The sequence below is a fragment of the Pseudophryne corroboree genome (genome assembly GCF_028390025.1).
Source record: "Pseudophryne corroboree isolate aPseCor3 chromosome 3 unlocalized genomic scaffold, aPseCor3.hap2 SUPER_3_unloc_22, whole genome shotgun sequence".
NCBI classification, from domain to species: Eukaryota; Metazoa; Chordata; class Amphibia; order Anura; family Myobatrachidae; genus Pseudophryne; species Pseudophryne corroboree.
The window spans coordinates 1,826,409-1,852,049 of NW_026967511.1; the positions used below are offsets into that span (position 1 = coordinate 1,826,409).

The 25,641-nt window shown below is 55.1% G+C and overlaps 2 protein-coding genes across 5 annotated transcripts in view; one reads left to right on the forward strand and one right to left on the reverse strand.

Annotated features, from left to right (window-relative positions):
- Positions 1–20,778, reverse strand: part of LOC134983738 (zinc finger protein 271-like) — a 202,504-nt gene extending 181,726 nt beyond the window's left edge. For all 3 annotated transcript variants that reach the window (XM_063949385.1, XM_063949384.1, XM_063949383.1), the window contains exon 1: positions 20,531–20,778. In XM_063949385.1, coding sequence (XP_063805455.1) covers positions 20,531–20,620 — 90 coding nt within the window. In that variant the 5' untranslated portion in view covers positions 20,621–20,778. The remainder of the gene's footprint in view (positions 1–20,530) is intronic.
- Positions 20,288–25,641, forward strand: part of LOC134983739 (oocyte zinc finger protein XlCOF6-like) — a 166,687-nt gene continuing 161,333 nt past the window's right edge. The window contains exon 1 of one of the 2 annotated variants that reach the window (XM_063949386.1): positions 20,288–20,324. The gene's annotated coding sequence lies outside the window, so the exon portion shown is untranslated. Of the gene's footprint in view, positions 20,325–20,837; positions 21,103–25,641 lie in introns of those variants that run through there. The other variant, XM_063949387.1, reaches the window with a different exon arrangement.

The following is a 25,641-nucleotide window of genomic DNA, read 5'->3' on the forward strand; positions in this document are numbered from 1 at the left end:
GACACAGAGATCGGAGCCAACACACACACAGAAGGAGAAGGGGGGTCAGGGAATGGAGGAGGGGGTTGCTCAGGGTCTGGTGGGATGTGATATCCTGCCATAGGGAGTCAATTCTGGATGGGAAGTAGGTGGCAAAGTCAAGAGCAGAGAGTGAGAGAGAGGAGTTGAGGTGGAGGTGGGCAGAGGAGCGAGTTGACAATGGCAAGGAGGCACCGAGGGTTTGAGGACTGGGAGGAGATGAGGTCTCTTGAAGTATGACTGTTTAGAGTAGAAAGGGCAGCACTGAGGGATGAGAGCATAAATGTGAAATGGAGGAAGTCGGCCTTAGAGCGCACTTTCCTCCACTGTCGCTCAGCGGTACGTGAGCATTTATACAGATATCTGTTGCCTTTGGAGTGCCAGGTTGCGGTGTAGATTTGTCAGGGTGAATACGGGTCGGTGGGGCGACAGAGACAGGCGCAGAAGGGTGGCATTGTATAAGGATGTGGCTTGTTCAGGGCAGAAGACAAAATAGGAGAGAGGAGTCACAGGTACTGTATGTGGTGTCGATAGCCTCAATGTAACGCTTAGTGATGGTGGCCTTAGGAGGTAGAGTTGGGGAAGCAGAGAGAGTTAAGGTAAAGGAGAACTGGTGGTGGTCAGAGGGGGGAAACAGTTGGAGAAATCAGAAATATCACAGCGGTGAGTGAACACTAAGTCAAGTGAGTCCCCATTCACATGGGATGGAGGAGAGGTCCACTGGGAGAAACCAGGTGACGATGTGAGGTAAGGAGTTTACAGCCACAGAATATTGTGGGAGTGTCGACAGGGAAGTTGAAATCACAGAGGATAATGGAAGGAATGTCTGACTAAAGGAAGCCAGGAAGCAAAGTTGTTGAGGAATTTATATATCAATATATAAGAAAGTATTCTTCTATATCGGTATTTCATTTACTGGAAGTATTCCTATCAGTGCCATAAGTGTAAACGCTTGTGTTCCGTCACCTTTCTTACACTATTCATCAGATAATGACAGACACGTCTCTAAGGCCGTTACACTATAAATATGGAGTGTAAGTGTATATCAGGAGTGAGAGGAACAGGATACGGGACACTATAAATATGGAGTGTAAGTGTATATCAGGCACGAGAGGAACAGGATCCGGGAATAGGTAACACTGTGCATCAGACGCCTTTCTCTCCCCAGATGAATATCTGCATGGTCACTTAATGTCTGGTAGTAACACTGACTCACCCAATGCAATGGTAGCAATGCTACCTGACCAATAACATGGGAACCGGCTGCTACCTGACCAATAACATGGGAACCGGCTGCTACCTGACCAATAACATGGGAACCAGCTGCTACCTGACCAATAACATGGGAACCGGCTGCTACCTGACCAATAACATGGGAACCAGCTGCTACCTGACCAATAACATGGGAACCAGCTGCTACCTGATCAGTAACATGGGAACCAGCTGCTACCTGACCAGTAACATGGGAACCAGCTGCTACCTGACCAGTAACATGGGAACCAGCTTCTACCTGACCAGTAACATGGGAACCGGCTGCTACCTGACCAATAACATGGGAACCGGCTGCTACCTGACCAGTAACATGGGAACCAGCTGCTACCTGACCAATAACATGGGAACCAGCTGCTACCTGACCAACAACATGGGAACCAGCTGCTACCTGACCAATAACATGGGAACCAGCTGCTACCTGACCAATAACATGGGAACCAGCTGCTACCTGACCAGTAACATGGGAACCAGCTGCTACCTGACCAGTAACATGGGAACCAGCTGCTACCTGACCAATAACATGGGAACCAGCTGCTACCTGACCAGTAACATGGGAACCAGCTGCTACCTGACCAGTAACATGGGAACCAGCTGCTGCCTGACCAGTAACATGGGAACCAGCTGCTACCTGACCAGTAACATGGGAACCAGCTGCTACCTGTTCAATAACATGGGAACCAGCTGCTACCTGACCAATAACATGGGAACCAGCTGCTACCTGACCAGTTTTTTTATATGGGATCCAGCTGCAACCTGACCAGTAACATGGGAACCGGCTGCTACCTGACCAGTAACATGGGAACCAGCTGCTACCTGACCAATAACATGGGAACCAGCTGCTACCTGACCAGTAACATGGGAAGGAGCTGCTACCTGACCAATAACATGGGAACCAGCTGCTACCTGACCAGTAACATGGGAACCAGCTGCTATCTGACCAATAACATGGGAACCAGCTGCTACCTGACCAGTAACATGGGAACCAGCTGCTACCTGACCAACAACATGGGAACCAGCTGCTACATGACCAGTAACATGGGAACCAGCTGCTAGCTGACCAACAAAATGGGAACCAGCTGCTACCTGACCAATAACTTGGGAACCAGCTGCTATCTGACCAACAACATGGGAACCAGCTGCTACCTGACCATTAACTTGGGAACCAGCTGCTACCTGACCAGTAACATGGGAACCAGCTGCTACCTGACCAATAACATGGGGACCAGCTGCTACCTGACCAGTAACATGGGAACCAGCTGCTACCTGACCAGTTACATGGGAACCAGCTGCTACCTGACCAGTAACATGGGAACCACCTGACCAGTAATATGGGAACCAGCTGCTACCTGACCAGTAACATGGGGACCAACAGCTATCTGACCAATAACATGGGAACAAGCTGCTACCTGACCAATAACATGGGAACCAGCTGCTACTTGACTAGTAACATGGGAACCAGCTGCTACCTGACCACTAACATGGGAACCAGCTGCTACCTAACCAGTAACATGGGAACCAGCTGCTACCTGACCAATAACATGGGAACCAGCTGCTACCTGACCAGTAACATCGGAACCAGCTGCTGCCTGTCCAGTAACATGGGGGCCAACTGCTACCTGACCAATAACATGGGAACCAGCTGCTACCTGACCAGTAACATGGGAACCAACTGCTACCTGACCAGTAACATGGGAACCAGCTGCTACCTGACCAGTAACATGGGAACCAGCTGCTACCTGACCAGTTACATGGGAACCAGCTGCCACCTGACCAGTAACATGGGAACCAGCTGCTACCTGACCAGTAACATGGGAACCAGCTGCTACCTGACCAATAACATGGGGACCAGCTGCTACCTGACCAGTAACATGGGAACCAGCTGCTACCTGACCAGTAACATGGGGACCAGCTGCTACCTAACCAGTAACATGGGAACCAGCTGCTACCTGACCAATAACATGGGAACCAGCTGCTACCTGACCAGTAACATGGGAACCAGCTGCTACCTGACCAGTAACATGGGAGCCAACTGCTTTCTGACCAACAACATGGGAACCAGCTGCTACCTGACCACTAACATGGGGACCAGCTGCTACCTAACCAGTAACATGGGAACCAGCTGCTACCTGACCAATAACATGGGAACCAGCTGCTACCTGACCAGTTATATGGGAACCAGCTGCTACCTGACCAGTAACATGGGAACCAGCTGCTACCTGACCAGTAACATGGGAGCCAACTGCTTTCTGACCAACAACATGGGAACCAGCTGCTACCTGACCAATAACATGGGAACCAGCTGCTACCTGACCAATAACATGGGGACCAGCTGCCACCTGACCAGTAACATGGGAACCAGCTGCTGCCTGTCCAGTAACATGGGAGCCAACTGCTACCTGACCAGTAACATGGGGGCCAACTGCTACCTGACCAATAACATGGGAACCAGCTGCTACCTGACCAATAACATGGGAGCCAACTGCTACCTGACCAGTAACATGGGAACCAGCTGCTACCTGACCAGTAACATGGGAACCAGCTGCTACCTGACCAGTTACATGGGAACCAGCTGCTACCTGACCAGTAACATGGGAACCAGCTGCTACCTGACCAGTAACATGGGAACCAGCTGCTACCTGACCAATAACATGGGGACCAGCTGCTACCTGACCAGTAACATGGGAACCAGCTGCTACCTGACCAGTAACATGGGAACCAGCTGCTACCTGACCAGTAACATGGGGACCAACTGCTACCTGTCCAATAACATGGGAACCAGCTGCTACCTGACCAGTAACATGGGGACCAGCTGCTGCCTGACCAACAACATGGGAACCAGCTGCTACCTGACCAGTAACATGGGAACCAGCTGCTACCTGACCAGTAACATGGGAACCAGCTGCTACCTGACCAACAACATGGGGACCAGCTGCTACCTGACCAGTAACATGGGGACCAGCTGCTACCTGACCAGTAACATGGGAACCAGCTGCTACCTGACCAGTAACATGGGGACCAGCTGCTGCCTGACCAACAACATGGGAACCAGCTGCTACCTGACCAGTAACATAGGAACCAGCTGCTACCTGACCAGTAACATGGGAACCAGCTGCTAGCTGACCAACAACATGGGAACCAGCTGCTACCTGACCAATAACATGGGAACCAGCTGCTACCTGACCAATAACATGGGAACCAGCTGCTACCTGACCAGTAACATGGGAACCAGCTACTACCTGACCAGTAACATTGGAACCGGCTGCTACCTGACCAGTAACATGGGAACCAGCTGCTACCTGACCAGTAACATAGGAACCAGCTGCTACCTGACCAGTAACATGGGAACCAGCAGCTACCTAACCAGTAACATGGGAACCAGCTGCTACCTGACCAGTAACATGGGAACCAGCTGCTACCTGACCAGTAACATGGGAACCAGCTGCTACCTGTCCAATAACATGGGAACCAACTGCTACCTGACCAATAACATGGGAACCAACAGCTACCTGTCCAATAACATGGGAACCAGCTGCTACCTGACCAGTAACATGGGAACCAGCTGCTACCTGACCAATAACATGGGAACCAGCTGCTACCTGACCAGTAACATGGGAACCAGCTGCTACCTGACCAGTTACATGGGAACCAGCTGCTACCTAACCAGTAACATGGGAACCAGCTGCTACCTGACCAGTAACATGGGAACCAGCTGCTACCTGTCCAATAACATGGGAACCAACAGCTACCTGTCCAATAACATGGGAACCAGCTACTACCTGACCAGTAACATGGGAACCAGCTGCTACCTGACCAATAACATGGGAACCAGCTGCTACCTGACCAGTAATATGGGAACCAGCTGCTACCTGACTAGTAACATGGGAACCAGCTGCAACCTGACCAATAACATGGGAACCAGCTGCTACCTGACCAGTAACATGGGAACCAGCTGCTACCTGACTAGTAACATGGGAACCAGCTGCTACCTGACCAGTAACATGGGAACCAGCTGCTACCTGAGCAGTTACATGGGAACCAGCTGCTACCTAACCAGTAACATGGGAACCAGCTGCTACCTGACCAGTAACATGGGAACCAACAGCTACCTGTCCAATAACATGGGAACCAGCTACTACCTGACCAGTAACATGGGAACCAGCTGCTACCTGACCAATAACATGGGAACCAGCTGCTACCTGACCAGTAACATGGGAACCAGCTGCTACCTGACCAATAACATGGGAACCAGCTGCTACCTGACCAGTAACATGGGAACCAGCTGCTACCTGACTAGTAACATGGGAACCAGCTGCTACCTGACCAGTAACATGGGAACCAGCTGCTACCTGACCAGTTACATGGGAACCAGCTGCTACCTAACCAGTAACATGGGAACCAGCTGCTACCTGACCAGTAACATGGGAACCAACAGCTACCTGTCCAATAACATGGGAACCAGCTACTACCTGACCAGTAACATGGGAACCAGCTGCTACCTGACCAATAACATGGGAACCAGCTGCTACCTGACCAATAACATGGGAACCAGCTGCTACCTGACCAGTAACATGGGAACTATCTGCTACCTGACTAGTAACATGGGAACCAACAGCTACCTGTCCAATAACATGGGAACCAGCTACTACCTGACCAGTAACATGGGAACCAGCTGCTACCTAACCAGTAACATGGGAACCAGCTGCTACCTGACCAGTAACATGGGAACCAACAGCTACCTGTCCAATAACATGGGAACCAGCTACTACCTGACCAGTAACATGGGAACCAGCTGCTACCTGACCAATAACATGGGAACCAGCTGCTACCTGACCAATAACATGGGAACCAGCTGCTACCTGACTAGTAACATGGGAACCAGCTGCTACCTGACCAATAACATGGGAACCAGCTGCTACCTGACCAGTAACATGGGAACCAGCTGCTACCTGACTAGTAACATGGGAACCAGCTGCTACCTGACCAGTTACATGGGAACCAGCTGCTACCTAACCAGTAACATGGGAACCAGCTGCTACCTGACCAGTAACATGGGAACCAGCTGCTACCTGACCAGTAACATGGGAACCAGCTGCTACCTGACCAGTAACATGGGAACCAGCTGCTACCTGACCAGTAACATGGGAACCAGCTGCTACCTGACCAGTAACATGGGAACCAGCTGCTACCTGTCCAATAACATGGGAACCAACTGCTACCTGACCAGTAACATGGGAACCACCTGACCAGTAACATGGGAACCAGCTGCTACCTGACCAGTAACATGGGAACCAGCTGCTACCTGACCAGTAACATGGGAACCAGCTGCTACCTGACCAGTAACATGGGAACCAGCTGCTACCTGTCCAATAACATGGGAACCAACTGCTACCTGACCAGTAACATGGGAACTACCTGACCAGTAACATGGGAACCAGCTGCTACCTGACCAATAACATGGGAACCAGCTGCTATCTGACCAGTAACATGGGAACCAGCTGCTGCCTGACCAGTAACATGGGAACCAGCTGCTGCCTAACCAGTAACATGGGGACCAGCTGCTGCCTGACCAGTAACATGGGAACCAGCTGCTACCTGACCAGTAACATGGGAACCAGCTGCTACCTGACTAGTAACATGGGAACCAGCTGCTACCTGTCCAGTAACATGGGAACCAACTGCGGGAACCAGCTGCTACTTGACCAGTAACATGGGAACCAGCTGCTACCTGTCCAGTAACATGGGAACCAACTGCGGGAACCAGCTGCTACTTGACCAGTAACATGGGAACCAGCTGCTACCTGACCAATAACATGGGAACCAGCTGCTGCCTGACCAGTAATATGGGAACCAACTGCTACCTGACCAGTAACATGGGAACCAGCTGCTACCTGACCAGTAACATGGGGACCAGCTGCTGCCTGACCAGTAATATGGGAACCAACTGCTACCTGACCAGTAATATGGGAACCAACTGCTACCTGACCAGTAACATGGGAACCAGCTGCTACCTGACCAGTAACATGGGGACCAGCTGCTGCCTGACCAGTAATATGGGAACCAACTGCTACCTGACCAGTAACATGGGGACCAGCTGCTACCTGACCAGTAATATGGGAACCAACTGCTACCTGACCAGTAACATGGGGACCAGCTGCTACCTGACCAGTAACATGGGGACCAGCTGCTGCCTGACCAGTAATATGGGAACCAACTGCTACCTGACCAGTAACATGGGAACCAGCTGCTACCTGACCAGTAACATGGGGACCAGCTGCTGCCTGACCAGTAATATGGGAACCAACTGCTACCTGACCAGTAACATGGGGACCAGCTGCTACCTGACCAGTAATATGGGAACCAACTGCTACCTGACCAGTAACATGGGGACCAGCTGCTACCTGACCAGTAACATGGGAACCAACTGCGGGAACCAGCTGCTACCTGACCAGTTACATGGGGACCAGCTGCTACCTGACCAGTAACATGGGAACCAGTTGCTACCTGACCAATAACATGGGAACCAGCTGCTGCCTGACCAATAACATGGGAACCAGCTGCTGCCTGACCAATAACATGGGAACCAGCTGCTACCTGACCAGTAACATGGGGACCAGCTGCTACCTGACCAGTAACATGGGAACCAGCTGCTACCTGACCAATAACATGGGGACCAGCTGCTACCTGACCAGTAACATGGGGACCAGCTGCTACCTGACCAGTAACATGGGGACCAGCTGCTACCTGACCAGTAACATGGGAACCAACTGCGGGAACCAGCTGCTACCTGACCAGTTACATAGGGACCAGCTGCTACCTGACCAGTAACATGGGAACCAGCTGCTACCTGACCAATAACATGGGAACCAGCTGCTGCCTGACCAATAACATGGGAACCAGCTGCTGCCTGACCAATAACATGGGAACCAGCTGCTACCTGACCAGTAACATGGGGACCAGCTGCTACCTGACCAGTAACATGGGAACCAGCTGCTACCTGACCAGTAACATGGGAACCAACTGCTACCTGACCAACAACATGGGAAGCAGCTGCTACCTGACCAGTAACATGGGGACCAGCTGCTACCTGACCAATAACATGGGAACCAGCTGCTGCCTGACCAATAACATGGGGACCAGCTGCTACCTGACCAGTAACATGGGGACCAGCTGCTACCTGACCAATAACATGGGGACCAACTGCTGACCAATAACAAGGGAATTACCTGCTACCTGACCAGTAACATGGGAACCAGCTGCTACCTGACCAGTTACATGGGAACCAGCTACTACCTGACCAGTAACATGGGAACCAGCTGCTACCTGACCAGTAACATGGGAACCAGCTGCTACCTGAGCAATAACATGGGAACCAGCTGCAACCTGACCAGTTACATGGGAACCAGCTGCTACCTGACCAGTTACATGGGAACCAGCTGCTGCCTGACCAGCTACATAGGAACCAACTGCTGCCTGACCAGCTACATGGGAAAAAGCTGCTACCTGACCAGTAACATGGGAACCAGCTGCTACCTGACCAGTAACATGGGAACCAGCTGCTACCTGACCAGTAACATGGGAACCAGCTGCTACCTGACCAATAACATAGGAACCAGCTGCTACCTGACCAGTAACATGGGAACCAGCTGCTACCTGACCAGTAACATGGGAACCAGCTGCTATCTGACCAATAACATAGGAACCAGCTGCTACCTGACCAGTAACATGGGGACCAACTGCTACCTGACCAATAACATAGGAACCAGCTGCTATCTGACCAGTAACATGGGAACCAGCTGCTACCTGACCAATAACTTGGGAACCAGCTGCTACCTGACCAGTAACATGGGAACCAGCTGCTACCTGACCAATAACATGGGGACCAACTGCTACCTGACCAATAACATAGGAACCAACTGCTACCTGACCAGTAACATGGGAACCAGCTGCTACCTGACCAGTAACATGGTAACCAACTGCTACCTGACCAGTAACATGGGAACCAGCTGCTACCTGACCAGTAACATGGGAACCAGCTGCTACCTGACCAATAACATGGGAACCAGCTGCTACCTGACCAGTAACATGGGAACCAGCTGCAACCTGACCAGTTATATGGGAACCAGCTGCTACCTGACCAGTAACATGGAAACCAGCTGCTACCTGACCAGTAACATGGGAACCAGCTGCTACCTGACCAGTAACATGGGAACCAGCTGCTACCTGACCAGTAACATGGGAACCAGCTGCAACCTGACCAGTTATATGGGAACCAGCTGCAACCTGACCAGTTACATGGGAACCAGCTGCTGCCTTACCAGTTACATGGGAACCAGCTGCTGCCTGACCAGCTACATAGGAACCAACTGCTGCCTGACCAGCTACATGGGAACCAGCTGCTGATGGGAACCAACTGCTGCCTGACCAGTAACATGGGGACCAGCTGCTACCTGACCAGTTACATGGGAACCAGCTACTACCTAACCAATAACATGGGGACCAACTGCTACCTGACCAATAACATGGGGACCAACTGCTACCTGACCAATAACATGGGAACCAGCTGCTACCTGACCACTAACATGGGGACCAGCTGCTACCTGACCAATAACATGGGAACCAGCTGCTACTTAACCAATAACTTGGGAACCAGCTGCTACCCTCAAGGACTGGGATTTCACCATGTCTTAGTATGGGGAAGCAGTGCAGCTTTTGTGATGTGATAAAGGGTCTCTGCTGGAATTTGGTGAATGTTGGTGACTGCCCCCCACAACCCAACCAACCCTCCCCCGCAGCCGGTGAGTGATAACAGTGGATCACAGGTGTAACTAGGGTTTATGGCGCCTCCTTGAAAACTGAGATAATAAGAATTTACTTACCGATAATTCTATTTCTCGGAGTCCGTAGTGGATGCTGGGGTTCCTGAAAGGACCATGGGGAATAGCGGCTCCGCAGGAGACAGGGCACAAAAGTAAAGCTTTTACAGGTCAGGTGGTGTGTACTGGCTCCTCCCCCTATGACCCTCCTCCAGACTCCAGTTAGGTACTGTGCCCGGACGAGCGTACACAATAAGGGAGGATTTTGAATCCCGGGTAAGACTCATACCAGCCACACCAATCACACCGTACAACTTGTGATCTAAACCCAGTTAACAGTATGATAACAGAGGAGCCTCTGAAAGATGGCTTCCTAAACAATAACCCGAATTAGTTAACAATAACTATGTACAAGTATTGCAGATAATCCGCACTTGGGATGGGCGCCCAGCATCCACTACGGACTCCGAGAAATAGAATTATCGGTAAGTAAATTCTTATTTTCTCTATCGTCCTAAGTGGATGCTGGGGTTCCTGAAAGGACCATGGGGATTATACCAAAGCTCCCAAACGGGCGGGAGAGTGCGGATGACTCTGCAGCACCGAATGAGAGAACTCCAGGTCCTCCTTTGCCAGGGTATCAAATTTGTAAAAATTTACAAACGTGTTCTCCCCTGACCACGTAGCTGCTCGGCAGAGTTGTAATGCCGAGACCCCTCGGGCAGCCGCCCAAGATGAGCCCACCTTCCTTGCGGAATGGGCCTTAACAGATTTAGGCTGTGGCAGGCCTGCCACAGAATGTACAAGTTGAATTTTGTTACAAAACCAACGAGCAATCGACTGCTTAGAAGCAGGTGCACCCAACTTGTTGGGTGCATACAGTATAAACAGCGAGTCAGATTTTCTGACTCCAGCCGTCCTTTAAATGTATATTTTTAAGGCTCTGACAACGTCCAACAACTTGGAGTCCTTCAAGTCGTCTGTAGCCGCAGGCACTACAATAGGCTGGTTCAGGTGAAACGCTGATACCACCTTAGGGAGAAAATGCGGATGCGTCCGCAGCTCTGCCCTATGTCGAATGGAAAATTAAATAAGGGCTTTTATAAGACAAAGCCGCCAGTTCAGATACTCTCCCGGCCGAAGCCAGGGCCAGTAACATAGTCACTTTCCATGTGAGATATTTCAAATCCACATTCTTTAGTGGTTCAAACCAATTGGATTTGAGGAAATCTAAAACTACATTTAGATCCCACGGTGCCACCTTAGGCACCACAGGAGGCTGTATATGCAGTACTCCTTTGATAAAAATCTGGACCTCAGGGACTGAGGCCAATTCTTTGTGGAAGAATATTGATAGGGCCGAAATTTGAACCTTAATAGATCCCAATTTGAGACCCATAGACAATCCTGATTGCAGGAAATGTAGGAAAACGACCCAGTTGAAATTCCTCCATCGGAGCACTCCGCTGCTCGCACCACGCAACATATTTTCGCCAAATACGGCGATAATGCTTCGCGGTGACTTCCTTCCTTGCCTTTATCAAGGTAGGAATGACTTCTTCTGGAATGCCTTTTCCTTTTAGGATCTGGCATTCAACGCCATGCCGTCAAACGCAGCCGCGGTAAGTCTTGAAAAAGACAAGGACCCTGCTGAAGCAGGTCCCTTCTCAGAAGTAGAGGCCACGGATCGTCCGTGACCATCTCTTGAAGTTCCGGGTACCAAGTCCTTCTTGGCCAATCCGGAGCCACTAGTCTTACTCCTCTTTGCCGTATAATCCTCAATACCTTTGGTATGAGAGGCAGAGGAGGAAACACATATACCGACTGGTACACCCAAGGTGTTACCAGCGCGTCCACAGCTATTGCCTGCGGATCTCTTGACCTGGCGCAATACCTGTCCAGTGTTTTGTTGAGGCGAGACGCCATCATGTCCACCATTGGTTTTACCCAACGGTTTAATAGCATGTGGAAAACTTCTGGATGAAGTCCCCACTCTCCCGGGTGAAGGTCGTGTCTGCTGAGGAAGTCTGCTTCCCAGTTGTCCACGCCCGGGATGAATACTGCTGACAGTGCTATCACGTGATTCTCCGCCCAGCGAAGGATCCTGGCAGCTTCTGCCATTGCCCTCCTGCTTCTTGTGCCGCCCTGTCTGTTTACATGGGCGACTGCCGTGATGTTGTCCGACTGGATCAACACCGGTCTTCCTTGAAGCAGAGGTTCCGCCTGGCTTAGAGCATTGTAGATTGCTCTTAGTTCCAGAATGCTTATGTGAAGAGACTTTTTCAGGCTCGACCACACTCCCTGGAAATTTCTTCCCTGTGTGACTGCTCCCCAGCCTCTCAGGCTGGCATCCGTGGTCACCAGGATCCAATCCTGCATGCCGAATCTGCGGCCCTCCAATAGATGAGCCTCCTGCAACCACCACAGAAGGGATACCCTTGTCCTCGGCGACAGGGTTATCCGCAGGTGCATCTGAAGATGCGACCCTGACCATTTGTCCAACAGATCCCTTTGCATGGAATCTGCCGAAAGGGATTGCTTCGTAAGAAGCTACCATTTTTTCCCAGGACTCTTGTGCATTGATGTACAGACACCTTTCCTGGTTTTAGGAGGTTCCTGACCAGGTCAGATAACTCCTTGGCTTTTTCTTCGGGAAGAAAAACCTTTTTCTGAACTGTGTCCAGAATCATCCCCAGGAACAGCAGACGAGTTGTCGGCATTAATTGGGATTTTGGAATATTCAGAATCCATCCGTGCTGCTTTAGCACCTCTTGAGATAGTGCTAAACCCATCTCTAGCTGTTCTCTGGACCTTGCCCTTATTAGGAGATCGTCCAAGTATGGGATAATTAATACGCCTTTTCTTCGAAGAAGAAATATTATCTCGGCCATTACCTTTGTAAAGACCTGAGGTGCCGTGGACAAACCAAACGGCAGCGTCTGAAACTGATAGTGACAGTTTTGTACAACGAACCTGAGGTACCCCTGGTGTGAGGGGTAATTGGAACGTGGAGATACGCATCCTTGATGTCCAAGGATACCATAAAGTCCCCTTCTTCCAGGTTCGCTATCACTGCTCTGAGTGACTCCATCTTGAACTTGAACTTCTTTATGTATAGGTTCAAGGACTTCAGATTTAGAATAGGCCTTACCGAGCCATCCGGCTTCGGTACCACAAATAGAGTGGAATAATACCCCTTCCCTTGTTGTAGAAGAGGTACCTTGACTATCACCTGCTGAGAATACAGCTTGTGAATGGCTTCCAAAACCGTCTCCCTTTCTGAGGGGGACGTTGGTAAAGCAGACTTCAGGAAACGGCGAGGTGGCTCTGTCTCTAATTTCAACCTGTACCCCTGAGATATTATCTGCAGGATCCAGGGATTTACCTGCGAGTGAGCCCACTGCGCGCTGTAATTTTTGAGACGACCGCCTACCGCCCCCGAGTCCGCTTGCGAAGCCCCAGCGTCATGCTGAGGCTTTTGTAGAAGCCGGGGAGGGCTTCTGTTCCTGGGAAGGAGCTGCCTGTTGCTGTCTCTTCCCTCGTCCTCTGCCTCGTGGCAGATATGAATAGCCCTTTGCTCTCTTATTTTTAAAGGAACGAAAGGGCTGCGGTTGAAAGGTCGGTGCCTTTTTCTGTTGGGGAGTGACTTGAGGTAGAAAGGTGGATTTCCCGGCCGTAGCCGTGGCCACCAAATCCGATAGACCGACCTCAAATAACTCCTCTACGCATCGCCTGTCCACTGTCGTGTCCATAAAGCTCTTCTGGCCGAAATGGACATAGCACTTACCCGTGATGCCAGTGTGCAGATATCTCTCTGTGCATCACGCATATAAAGAAATGCATCCTTTATTTGTTCTAACGACAGTAAAATATTGTCCCTGTCCAGGGTATCAATATTTTCGATCAGGGACTCTGACCAAACTACCCCAGCACTGCACATCCAGGCAGTCGCAATAGCTGGTCGTAGTATAACACCTGCATGTGTGTATATACCTTTTTGGATATTTTCCATCCTCCTATCTGATGAATCTTTAAGTGCGTCCGTCTCAGGAGAGGGTAACGCCACTTGTTTTGATAAGCGTGTTAGCGCTTTGTCCACCCTAGGAGGTGTTTCCCAGCGCTCCCTAACCTCTGGCGGGAAAGGGTATAAAGCCAATAACTTCTTTGAAATTAGCAGTTTTTTATCGGGGCACCCCACGCTTCATCACACACGTCATTTAATTCTTCTGATTCGGTAAAAACTACTGGTAGTTTTTTCACACCCCACATAATACCCTGTTTAGTGGTACCTGTAGTATCAGCTAAATGTAACATCTCCTTTATTGCCAAAATCATATAACGTGTGGCCCTACTGGAAAATACGGTTGATTCGTCACCTTCACCACCGGAATCAGTGCCTGTGTCTGGGTCTGTGTCGACCGACTGAGGCAAGGGACGTTTTACAGCCCCTGACGGTGTTTGAGGCGCCTGGACAGACACTAATTGAGTGTCCGGCCGCCTCATGTCGGCAAACGACTGCTTAAGCGAGTTGACACTATCCCGTAATTCCACAAATAAAGGCATCCATTCTGGTGTCGACCCCCTAGGAGGTGACATCCTCATATTTGGCAATTGCTCCGCCTCCACACCAATAACGTCCTCATACATGTCGACACACACGTACCGACACACAGCAGACACACAGGGAATGCTCTATACGAAGACAGGACCCACTAGCCCTTTGGGGAGACAGAGGGAGAGTCTGCCAGCACACACCAAAAAGCGCTATATATGACAGGGATAGCCTTATGATTAAGTGCTCCCTTATAGCTGCTTTTATATTAATATATATTGCCATTTATTTTGCCCCCCCTCTCTGTTATACCCTGTTTCTGTAGTGCAGTGCAGGGGAGAGACCTGAGAGCCTTCCTGACCAGCGGAGCTGTGACAGAAAATGGCGCCGTGTGCTGAGGAGATAGGCCCCGCCCCTTTTTCGGCGGGCTCGTCTCCCGCTATTTAGTACATTTAGGCAGGGGTAAATATCTCCATATAGCCTCTGGGGCTATATGTGAGGTATTTTTAGCCTTTTTAAAGGTTTTCATTTGCCTCCCAGGGCGCCCCCCCCCAGCGCCCTGCACCCTCAGTGACTGCCGTGTGAAGCGTGCTGAGAGGAAAATGGCGCACAGCTGCAGTGCTGTGCGCTACCTTAAGAAGACTGCAGGAGTCTTCAGCCGCCGATTCTGGACCTCTTCTTGCTTCAGCATCTGTGAGGGGGCCGGCGGCGTGGCTCCGGTGACCATCCAGGCTGTACCTGTGATCGTCCCTCTGGAGCTTCATGTCCAGTAGCCAAGAAGCCAATCCATCCTGCACGCAGGTGAGTTCACTTCTTCTCCCCTCTGTCCCTCGTTGCAGTGATCCTGTTGCCAGCAGGAATCACTGTAAAATAAAAAACCTAAGCTAAACTTCTCTAAGCAGCTCTTTATGAGAGCCACCTAGAATTGCACCCTTCTCGGCCGGGCACAAAAATCTAACTGGAGTCTGGAGGAGGGTCATAGGGGGAGGAGCCAGTACACACCACCTGACCTGTAAAAGCTTTACTTTTGTGCCCTGTCTCCTGCGGAGCCGCTATTCCCCATGGTCCTTTCAGGAACCCCAGCATCCACTTAGGACGATAGAGAAAATATTGATTTGAAGATGAAAAAAATAAAATGACTTTCTTATACATAAAGATACTGTACATACAATTTCCAGTTAGGGCAGACCTTGTAGCAGTGTGGAAGAGTTCCTATGTGTGACCCTGGTGCAGAAAGAATGACAGAGGCTGGCGCAGACTGGACAAAGGCAGAGAGGCTGGCGCAGACTGGAGAAGAGCAGAGAGGCTGGCGCAGACTGGAGCAAGGCAGAGAGGCTGGCGCAGACTGGAGCAAGGCAGAGAGGCTGGCACAGACTGGGGAAGAGCAGGGAGGCTGGCGCAGACTGGGGAAGGACAGAGAGGCTGGCGTAGACTGGAGATGGGCAGGGAGGCTGGCGCAGACCGGAGAAGGGCAGAGAGGCTGGCGCAGACTGGAGAAGGGCAGAGAGGCTGGCGCAGACCGGAGAAGGGCAGAGAGGCTGGCGCAGACGGGAGAAGGGCAGAGAGGCTGGCGCAGACTGGAGAAGAGCAGGGAGGCTGGCACAGACTGGAGAAGGGCAGAGAGGCTGGCGCAGACTGGATAAGAGCAGAGAGGCTGGCGCAGACTGGAGATGGGCAGAGAGGCTGGCGCAGACTGGATAAGAGCAGAGAGGCTGGCGCAGACCGGAGAAGGGCAGAGAGGCTGGCGCAGACGGGAGAAGGGCAGAGAGGCTGGCGCAGACTGGAGAAGAGCAGAGAGGCTGGCGCAGACCGGAGAAGGGCAGAGAGGCTGGCGCAGACGGGAGAAGGGCAGAGAGGCTGGCGCAGACGGGAGAAGGGCAGAGAGGCTGGCGCAGACCGGAGAAGGGCAGAGAGGCTGGCGCAGACCGGAGAAGGGCAGAGAGGCTGGCGCAGACGGGAGAAGGGCAGAGAGGCTGGCGCAGACCGGAGAAGGGCAGAGAGGCTGGCGCAGACCGGAGATGGGCAGAGAGGCTGGCGCAGACCGGAGAAAGGCAGAGAGGCTGGCGCAGACCGGAGAAAGGCAGAGAGGCTGGCGCAGACCGGAGAAGGGCAGAGAGGCTGGCACAGACTGGAGAAGAGCAGAGAGGCTGGCGCAGACTGGAGAAGGGCAGAGAGGCTGGCGCAGACGGGAGAAGGGCAGAGAGGCTGGCGCAGACGGGAGAAGGGCAGAGAGGCTGGCGCAGACCGGAGAAAGGCAGAGAGGCTGGTGCAGACCGGAGAAGGGCAGAGAGGCTGGCGCAGACGGGAGAAGGGCAGAGAGGCTGGCGCAGACTGGAGATGGGCAGAGAGGCTGGCGCAGACGGGAGAAGGGCAGAGAGGCTGGCGCAGACGGGAGAAGGGCAGAGAGGCTGGCGCAGACTGGAGATGGGAGAGAGGCTGGCGCAGACGGGAGAAGGGCAGAGAGGCTGGCGCAGACTGGAGATGGGCAGAGAGGCTGGCGCAGACGGGAGAAGGGCAGAGAGGCTGGCGCAGACGGGAGAAGGGCAGAGAGGCTGGCGCAGACTGGAGATGGGCAGAGAGGCTGGCGCAGACGGGAGAAGGGCAGAGAGGCTGGCGCAGACCGGAGAAGGGCAGAGAGGCTGGCGCAGACCGGAGATGGGCAGAGAGGCTGGCGCAGACGGGAGAAGGGCAGAGAGGCTGGCGCAGACTGGAGATGGGCAGAGAGGCTGGCGCAGACGGGAGAAGGGCATAGAGGCTGGCGCAGACTGGAGATGGGCAGAGAGGCTGGCGCAGACGGAAAAAGGGCAGAGAGGCTGGCGCAGACTGGAGATGGGCAGAGAGGCTGGCGCAGACGGGAGAAGGGCAGAGAGGCTGGCGCAGACGGGAGAAGGGCAGAGAGGCTGGCGCAGACTGGAGATGGGCAGAGAGGCTGGCGCAGACGGGAGAAGGGCAGAGAGGCTGGCGCAGACGGGAGAAGGGCAGAGAGGCTGGCGTAGACCGGAGATGGGCAGGGAGGCTGGCGCAGACCGGAGAAGAGCAGAGAGGCTGGCGCAGACGGGAGAAGGGCAGAGAGGCTGGCGCAGACTGGAGATGGGCAGGGAGGCTGGCGCAGACTGGAGATGGGCAGGGAGGCTGGCGCAGACTGGAGATGGGCAGAGAAGCTGGCGCAGACCAGAGAAGGGCAGAGAGGCTGGCGCAGACCGGAGAAAGGCAGAGAGGCTGGCGCAGACCGGAGAAGGGCAGAGAGGCTGGCGCAGACGGGAGAAGGGCAGAGAGGCTGGCGCAGACCGGAGAAGGGCAGAGAGGCTGGCGCAGACTGGAGAAGGGCAGAGAGGCTGGCGCAGACGGGAGAAGGGCAGAGAGGCTGGCGCAGACTGGAGATGGGCAGAGAGGCTGGCGCAGACGGGAGAAGGGCAGAGAGGCTGGCGCAGACGGGAGAAGGGCAGAGAGGCTGGCGCAGACTGGAGATGGGCAGGGAGGCTGGCGCAGACTGGAGATGGGCAGAGAGGCTGGCGCAGACTGGAGAAGAGCAGAGAGGCTGGCGCAGACTGGAGAAGGGCAGAGAGGCTGGCGCAGACGGGAGAAGGGCAGAGAGGCTGGCGCAGACGGGAGATGGGCAGAGAGGCTGGCGCAGACGGGAGAAGGGCAGAGAGGCTGGCGCAGACGGGAGAAGGGCAGGGAGGCTGGCACAGACTGGAGATGGGCAGGGAGGCTGGCGCAGACTGAAGATGGGCAGAGAGGCTGGCGCAGACGGGAGAAGGGCAGAGAGGCTGGCGCAGACTGGAGAAGAGCAGAGAGGCTGGCGCAGACTGGAGAAGGGCAGAGAGGCTGGCGCAGACTGGAGAAGAGCAGAGAGGCTGGCGCAGACGGGAGAAGGGCAGAGAGGCTGGCGCAGACGGGAGAAGGGCAGAGAGGCTGGCGCAGACGGGAGAAGGGCAGAGAGGCTGGCGCAGACGGGAGAAAGGCAGAGAGGCTGGCGCAGACTGGAGAAAGGCAGAGAGGCTGGCGCAGACGGGAGAAGGGCAGAGAGGCTGGCGCAGACTGGAGAAGAGCAGAGAGGCTGGCGCAGACTGGAGAAAGGCAGAGAGGCTGGTGCAGACCGGAGAAGGGCAGAGAGGCTGGCGCAGACGGGAGAAGGGCAGAGAGGCTGGCGCAGACGGGAGAAGGGCAGAGAGGCTGGCGCAGACTGGAGAAGGGCAGAGAGGCTGGCGCAGACCGGAGAAGGGCAGAGAGGCTGGCGCAGACTGGAGAAGGGGGCAAGAAAGGGGAGTGGGAGGGAAGGGAGAGGGTAGGGAAGGGGTGACGGTAGGGAGGTGAAGGGGTGAGGGTGGGGAAGGGGTGAGGGCAGGGAAGGGGAGAGGGTAGGAAGGGGAGGGGGCGGGAAGGGGAGAGGGGAAGGGGAGAGGGTAGGAAGGGGAGGGGTGAGGGCAGGGAAGGGTAAGGGCGGGGATGGGGAGAGGGTAGGGAAGGGGTGAGGGTGGGGAAGGGGAGAGGGCGGGGAGGGGTGAGGGCAGGGAAGAGGGAAGGGAAGGGAAAGGGCGGGGGAGGAGTGAGGGTAGGGAGGGGGCGGGGAAGGGGAGAAGGTAGGGTGGGGGCGGGGAAGGGGAGAGGGTAGGGAAGGGGGAGAGGGTAGGGGAAGGGGAGAGGGTAGGGAGGGGGAGGGGAGAGGGTAGGGAAGGGGTGACGGTAGGGAGGTGAAGGGGTGAGGGTGGGGAAGGGGTGAAGGCAGGGAAGGGGAGAGGGTAGGAAGGGGATGGGGCGGGAAGGGGAGAGGGGAAGGGAAGAGGGTAGGAAGGAGAGGGGTGAGGGCAGGGAAGGGAGAGGGCGGGGATGGGGAGAGGGTGGGGAAGGGGGTGAGGGTGGGGAAGGGGAGAGGGCGGGGAGGGGTGAGGGCAGGGAAGGGAAAGGGCGGGGGAGGGGTGAGGGAAGAGGGTAGGGAACGGGAGAGGGTAGGGAAGGGGCGGGGAAGGGGTGAGGGCGGGGAAGGAGAGTATAGGGGGCGGGGGAGGGGGGAAGGGCTGTGACTCAGGGTAAGTGGCTGGCAGGTAGACACAGTACCGGATCTTGCCACGGGCAAGCAGTACTTTTGCCCGGGGCGCCGCCTTCCGGAGGGCGCCGGCGCCCTCCGGAGGGCGCTGCACCATGGCAAGATCCGCCACTGTGCCCTCTGCAGTGCCCCCCGCTGTGCCCGCCGCTGGTCCCCCGCTTTGAAGGGAACCAGACGCTAAGCGTCTAGTTTCCCTTCATGGAGAGGACTGTGCTGTGCGGTGCGCGATGACGTCATCGCGCACCGCACAGCAAAGGTCCTCTCCATGAAGGGAAACTAGACGAAGCGTAGTGGCAGAGACACTAGGGGTCATAATTGACCTCTAGTGTCTATGCTGTGCTATGGGAGAGACGTAATGACGTCTCTCCCATAGATCCGAGGACAGACACAACCATCCGAGTCCAGGAGAAGAGCGGCGCCGGCGGAGGAGGAGGTCTGGAATCAGGAGCGGGGATTGTAAGTATACTTTTATTTATTATTATTTTTTTTTCAGCTGCGCTACAGGGGGCACAACTGGGGGCGTAACCGACCACGCCCCCATATGAAGCCACGCCCCCATTTTTGCCCGAGGCGCCACAAGGGCAAGATCCGGCCCTGGGTAGACACCTATGCTTCCAGCAGGGTAAGTGGCTGCGGCCGGAGGGGTGTAGATGGTGATGTCCCTGTCCTGATTCCCCAGCCACACTGGTGACAGCAGCCGCACCTCCAGGCCAGTCTGAGCCTCAGCGCTACATGGGGCGAGCCCGGGGTTCATGTGAGGGGGCGTGGCAGGAGACGGAGAAGGGTCAGATGAGGGGGCGTGGCATGAGAGGGGGCGGCGGCCATTACCTGGAGGAGGAGGCGGCAGCAGAGGAGACCAGGAACGGAGATCTGTGCACAGGAAGTGGCGAGACAGTATTTCCGGGTCAACGTCAGCATAGCGCATGGGATTATGGATAGAGACAGCCGCAGTCACTAAGCAACCAGCCCCGCCTACTCTCCTGCCCGTAGGCCACATCAATCCGTCCCTGATCATACAGCCCCGCCCTCTCTCTCTCCCATAGGGCGCAGCGTCCCGTCACTCATCATCTAGCCCCGCCCTCTCTCCCTCACAAACGCGGCAGCACAGTCCCCCGCCCACAGCTGCCTCCCCGCCCTCCCGGTCACTGTATACATCATTAACTGCCGCTCACGCAGAATAAGCCAACATGGCGGCGGGTAGATGCTAGAATCAAGTGGGCTAAGGGACCTTTTCCGTAAGGGGGAGGAGTTACGACGCAAGGGGGAGGAGCTAGGCCAGCGGGATAGTTCCTCTACTATCCACACCACCAACTATTACCTTTAGTAATTACCGCCCCACCCACTTCCGCTACACATTCCTCCGTCCATGTTGTGATCTCTCCTGCTGCGTCATCCTCCAGGTAATGTCCTCTCATCCCACCTGTCTCCTGCCCCAACCTCTCCTAATACCCTGTCTCCTGCCCCCATCCTCTCCTAATACCCCCTCTCCTGCCCCCAACCTCTCATAATACCCCTCTCCTGCCCCCCATCCTCTCCTAATACCCCCCTCTCCTGCCCCCATCCTCTCCTAATACCCCCTCTCCTGCCCCCATCCTCTCCTAATACCCCCTCTCCTGCCCCCATCCTCTCCTAATACCCCCTCTCCTGACCCCATCCTCTCCTAATACCCCCTCTCCTGACCCCATCCTCTCCTAATACCCCCTCTCCTGCCCCCAACCTCTCTCCTAATACCCCCTCTCCTGACCCCAACCTCTCCTAATACCCCCTCTCCTGACCCCAACCTCTCCTAATACCCCCTCTCCTGACCCCATCCTCTCCTAATACCCCCTCTCCTGACCCCATCCTCTCCTAATACCCCCCTCTCCTGCCCCAACCTCTCCTAATACCCCCTCTCCTGCCCCAACCTCTCCTAATACCCCTCTCCTGCCCCCATCCTCTCCTAATACCCCCTCTCCTGCCCCCATCCTCTCCTAATACCCCCTCTCCTGCCCCATCCTCTCCTAATACCCCCTCTCCTGCCCCCATCCTCTCCTAATACCCCCTCTCCTGCCCCCATCCTCTCCTAATACCCCCTCTCCTGTCCCCATCCTCTCCTAATACCCCCTCTCCTGACCCCATCCTCTCCTAATACCCCCTCTCCTGACCCCATCCTCTCCTAATACCCCCTCTCCTGCCCCAACCTCTCCTAATACCCCCTCTCCTGCCCCAACCTCTCCTAATACCCCCTCTCCTGCCCCAACCTCTCCTAATACCCCCTCTCCTGCCCCAACCTCTCCTAATACCCCCTCTCCTGCCCCAACCTCTCCTAATACCCCTCTCCTGCCCCCATCCTCTCCTAATACCCCCTCTCTCCTGCCCCAACCTCTCCTAATACCCCCTCTCCTGCCCCAACCTCTCCTAATACCCCCCTCTCCTGCCCCAACCTCTCCTAATACCCCCTCTCCTGCCCCAACCTCTCCTAATACCCCTCTCCTGCCCCCATCCTCTCCTAATACCCCCTCTCCTGCCCCAACCTCTCCTAATACCCCCTCTCCTGCCCCAACCTCTCCTAATACCCCTCTTCTGCCCCCATCCTCTCCTAATACCCCCTCTCCTGCCCCCATCCTCTCCTAATACCCCCTCTCCTGCCCCATCCTCTCCTAATACCCCCTCTCCTGACCCCATCCTCTCCTAATACCCCCTCTCCTGACCCCATCCTCTCCTAATACCCCCTCTCCTGCCCCCAACCTCTCCTAATACCCCCCTCTCCTGACCCCAACCTCTCCTAATACCCCCTCTCCTGCCCCAACCTCTCCTAATACCCCTCTCCTGCCCCCATCCTCTCCTAATACCCCCTCTCCTGCCCCAACCTCTCCTAATACCCCCTCTCCTGCCCCAACCTCTCCTAATACCCCCCTCTCCTGCCCCAACCTCTCCTAATACCCCCTCTCCTGCCCCAACCTCTCCTAATACCCCTCTCCTGCCCCCATCCTCTCCTAATACCCCCTCTCCTGCCCCAACCTCTCCTAATACCCCCTCTCCTGCCCCAACCTCTCCTAATACCCCTCTTCTGCCCCCATCCTCTCCTAATACCCCCCTCTCCTGCCCCCATCCTCTCCTAATACCCCCTCTCCTGCCCCATCCTCTCCTAATACCCCCCTCTCCTGACCCCATCCTCTCCTAATACCCGCCTCTCCTGACCCCATCCTCTCCTAATACCCCCTCTCCTGCCCCCAACCTCTCCTAATACCCCCTCTCCTGCCCCAACCTCTCCTAATACCCCTCTCCTGCCCCCATCCTCTCCTAATACCCCCCTCTCCTGCCCCCATCCTCTCCTAATACCCCCTCTCCTGCCCATCCTCTCCTAATACCCCCCTCTCCTGCCCCATCCTCTCCTAATACCCCCTCTCCTGCCCCCATCCTCTCCTAATACCCCCTCTCCTGTCCCCATCCTCTCCTAATACCCCCTCTCCTGCCCCATCCTCTCCTAATACCCCCTCTCCTGCCCCCATCCTCTCCAAATACCCCCTCTCCTGTCCCCATCCTCTCCTAATACCCCCTCTCCTGTCCCCATCCTCTCCTAATACCCCCTCTCCTGCCCCATCCTCTCCTAATACCCCCTCTCCTGCCCCAACCTCTCCTAATACCCCCTCTCCTGACCCCAACCTCTCCTAATACCCCCTCTCCTGACCCCATCCTCTCCTAATACCCCCTCTCCTGACCCCATCCTCTCCTAATACCCCCTCTCCTGCCCCAACCTCTCCTAATACCCCCTCTCCTGCCCCAACCTCTCCTAATACCCCTCTCCTGCCCCCATCCTCTCCTAATACCCCCTCTCCTGCCCCCATCCTCTCCTAATACCCCCTCTCCTGCCCCATCCTCTCCTAATACCCCCTCTCCTGCCCCCATCCTCTCCTAATACCCCCTCTCCTGCCCCCATCCTCTCCTAATACCCCTCTCCTGCCCCCATCCTGTCCTAATACCCCCCTCTCCTGCCCCCATCCTCTCCTAATACCCCCTCTCCTGCCCCAACCTCTCCTAATACCCCCTCTCCTGCCCCAACCTCTCCTAATACCCCTCTCCTGTCCCCATCCTCTCCTAATACCCCCTCTCCTGCCCCCAACCTCTCCTAATACCCCCTCTCCTGTCCCCAACCTCTCCTAATACTTCCTCTCCTGTCCCCAACCTCTCCTAATACCCCCTCTCCTGTCCCCAACCTCTCCTAATACCCTGTCTCCTGCCCCAACCTCTCCTAATACCCCCTCTCCTGCCCCCATCCTCTCCTAATACCCCCTCTCCTGCCCCCATCCTCTCCTAATACCCCCTCTCCTGCCCCCATCCTCTCCTAATACCCCCCTCTCCTGCCCCCAACCTCTCCTAATACCCCCACTCCTGTCCCCAACCTCTCCTAATACCCCCTCTCCTGCCCCAACCTCTCCTAATACCCCCTCTCCTGACCCCATCCTCTCCTAATACCCCCCTCTCCTGACCCCATCCTCTCCTAATACCCCCTCTCCTGCCCCATCCTCTCCTAATACCCCCTCTCCTGCCCCATCCTCTCCTAATACCCCCTCTATACACATTGCACCAGGCAGAGCACGTTATACACATTGCACCAGGTAGAGCACATTATACACATTGCAGCAGGTAGAGCACGTTATACACATTGCGCCAGGTAGAGCACGTTACACACATTGCAGCAGGTAGAGCACGTTACACACATTGCAGCAGGTAGAGCACGTTACACACATTGCGCCAGGTAGAGCACGTTACACACATTGCGCCTGTTAGAGCACGTTATACACACATTGCGCCAGGTAGAGCACGTTATACACATTGCGCCAGGTAGAGCACGTTATTCACATTGCGCCAGGTAGAGCACGTTATTCACATTGCGCCAGGTAGAGCACGTTATACACATTGCGCCAGGTAGAGCACGTTATACACATTGCGCCAGGTAGAGCACGTTATACACATTGCGCCTGGTAGAGCACGTTATTCACATTGCGCCAGGTAGAGCACGTTATTCACATTGCGCCAGGTAGAGCACGTTATTCACATTGCGCCAGGTAGAGCACGTTACTCACATTGCACCATGGTACCAGAGAGCAGGGACAGAGTGGGGCGGCAGGGAGCAGGGACGGAGGGAGGCGGCAGGGACGGAGGGAGGCGGCAGGGACGGAGGGAGGCGGCAGGGAGTTGGGACGGAGGGAGGCGGCAGGGAGTTGGGATGGAGGGAGGCAGCAGGGACAGAGAGGCGGCAGGGAGTAGGGACAGAGGGAGGCAGCAGGGACAGAGGGAGGCGGCAGGGAGTAGGTACAGAGAGGCGGCAGGGACAGAGGGAGGCAGCAGGGACAGAGAGGTGGCAGGGAATAGGGACAGAGTGAGGCTGCAGGGAGTAGGGACAGGGAGGCAGCAGGGAGTAGGGACAGAGGAAGACAGCAGGGAGTAGGGACAGAGGGAGGCAGCAGGGACAGAGGGAGGCAGCAGGGTGTAGGGACAGAGGAAGGTGGCAGGGACAGAGGCAGCAGGGAGTAGGGACAGAGGGAGGTAGTAGGGACAGAGGGAGGCAGCAGGGACAGAGAGGCGGCAGGGAGTAGGGACAGAGGAAGGTGGCAGGGAGTAGGGACACAGAGAGGCGTCAGGGACAGAGAGAGGCAGCAGGGAGTAGGGACAGAGAGGCAGCATTGAGTAGGGACAGAGGGAGGCAGCAGGGACAGAGGGAGGCAGCAGGGAGTAGTGACAGAGGGAGGCAGCAGGGTGTAGGGACAGACGAAGGTGGCAGGGACAGAGGCAGCAGGGAGTAGGGACAGAGGGAGGTAGTAGGGACAGAGGGAGGCAGCAGGGACAGAGAGGCGGCAGGGAGTAGGGACAGAGGAAGGTGGCAGGGAGTAGGGACACAGAGAGGCGTCAGGGACAGAGAGAGGCAGCAGGGAGTAGGGACAGAGAGGCAGCAGGGA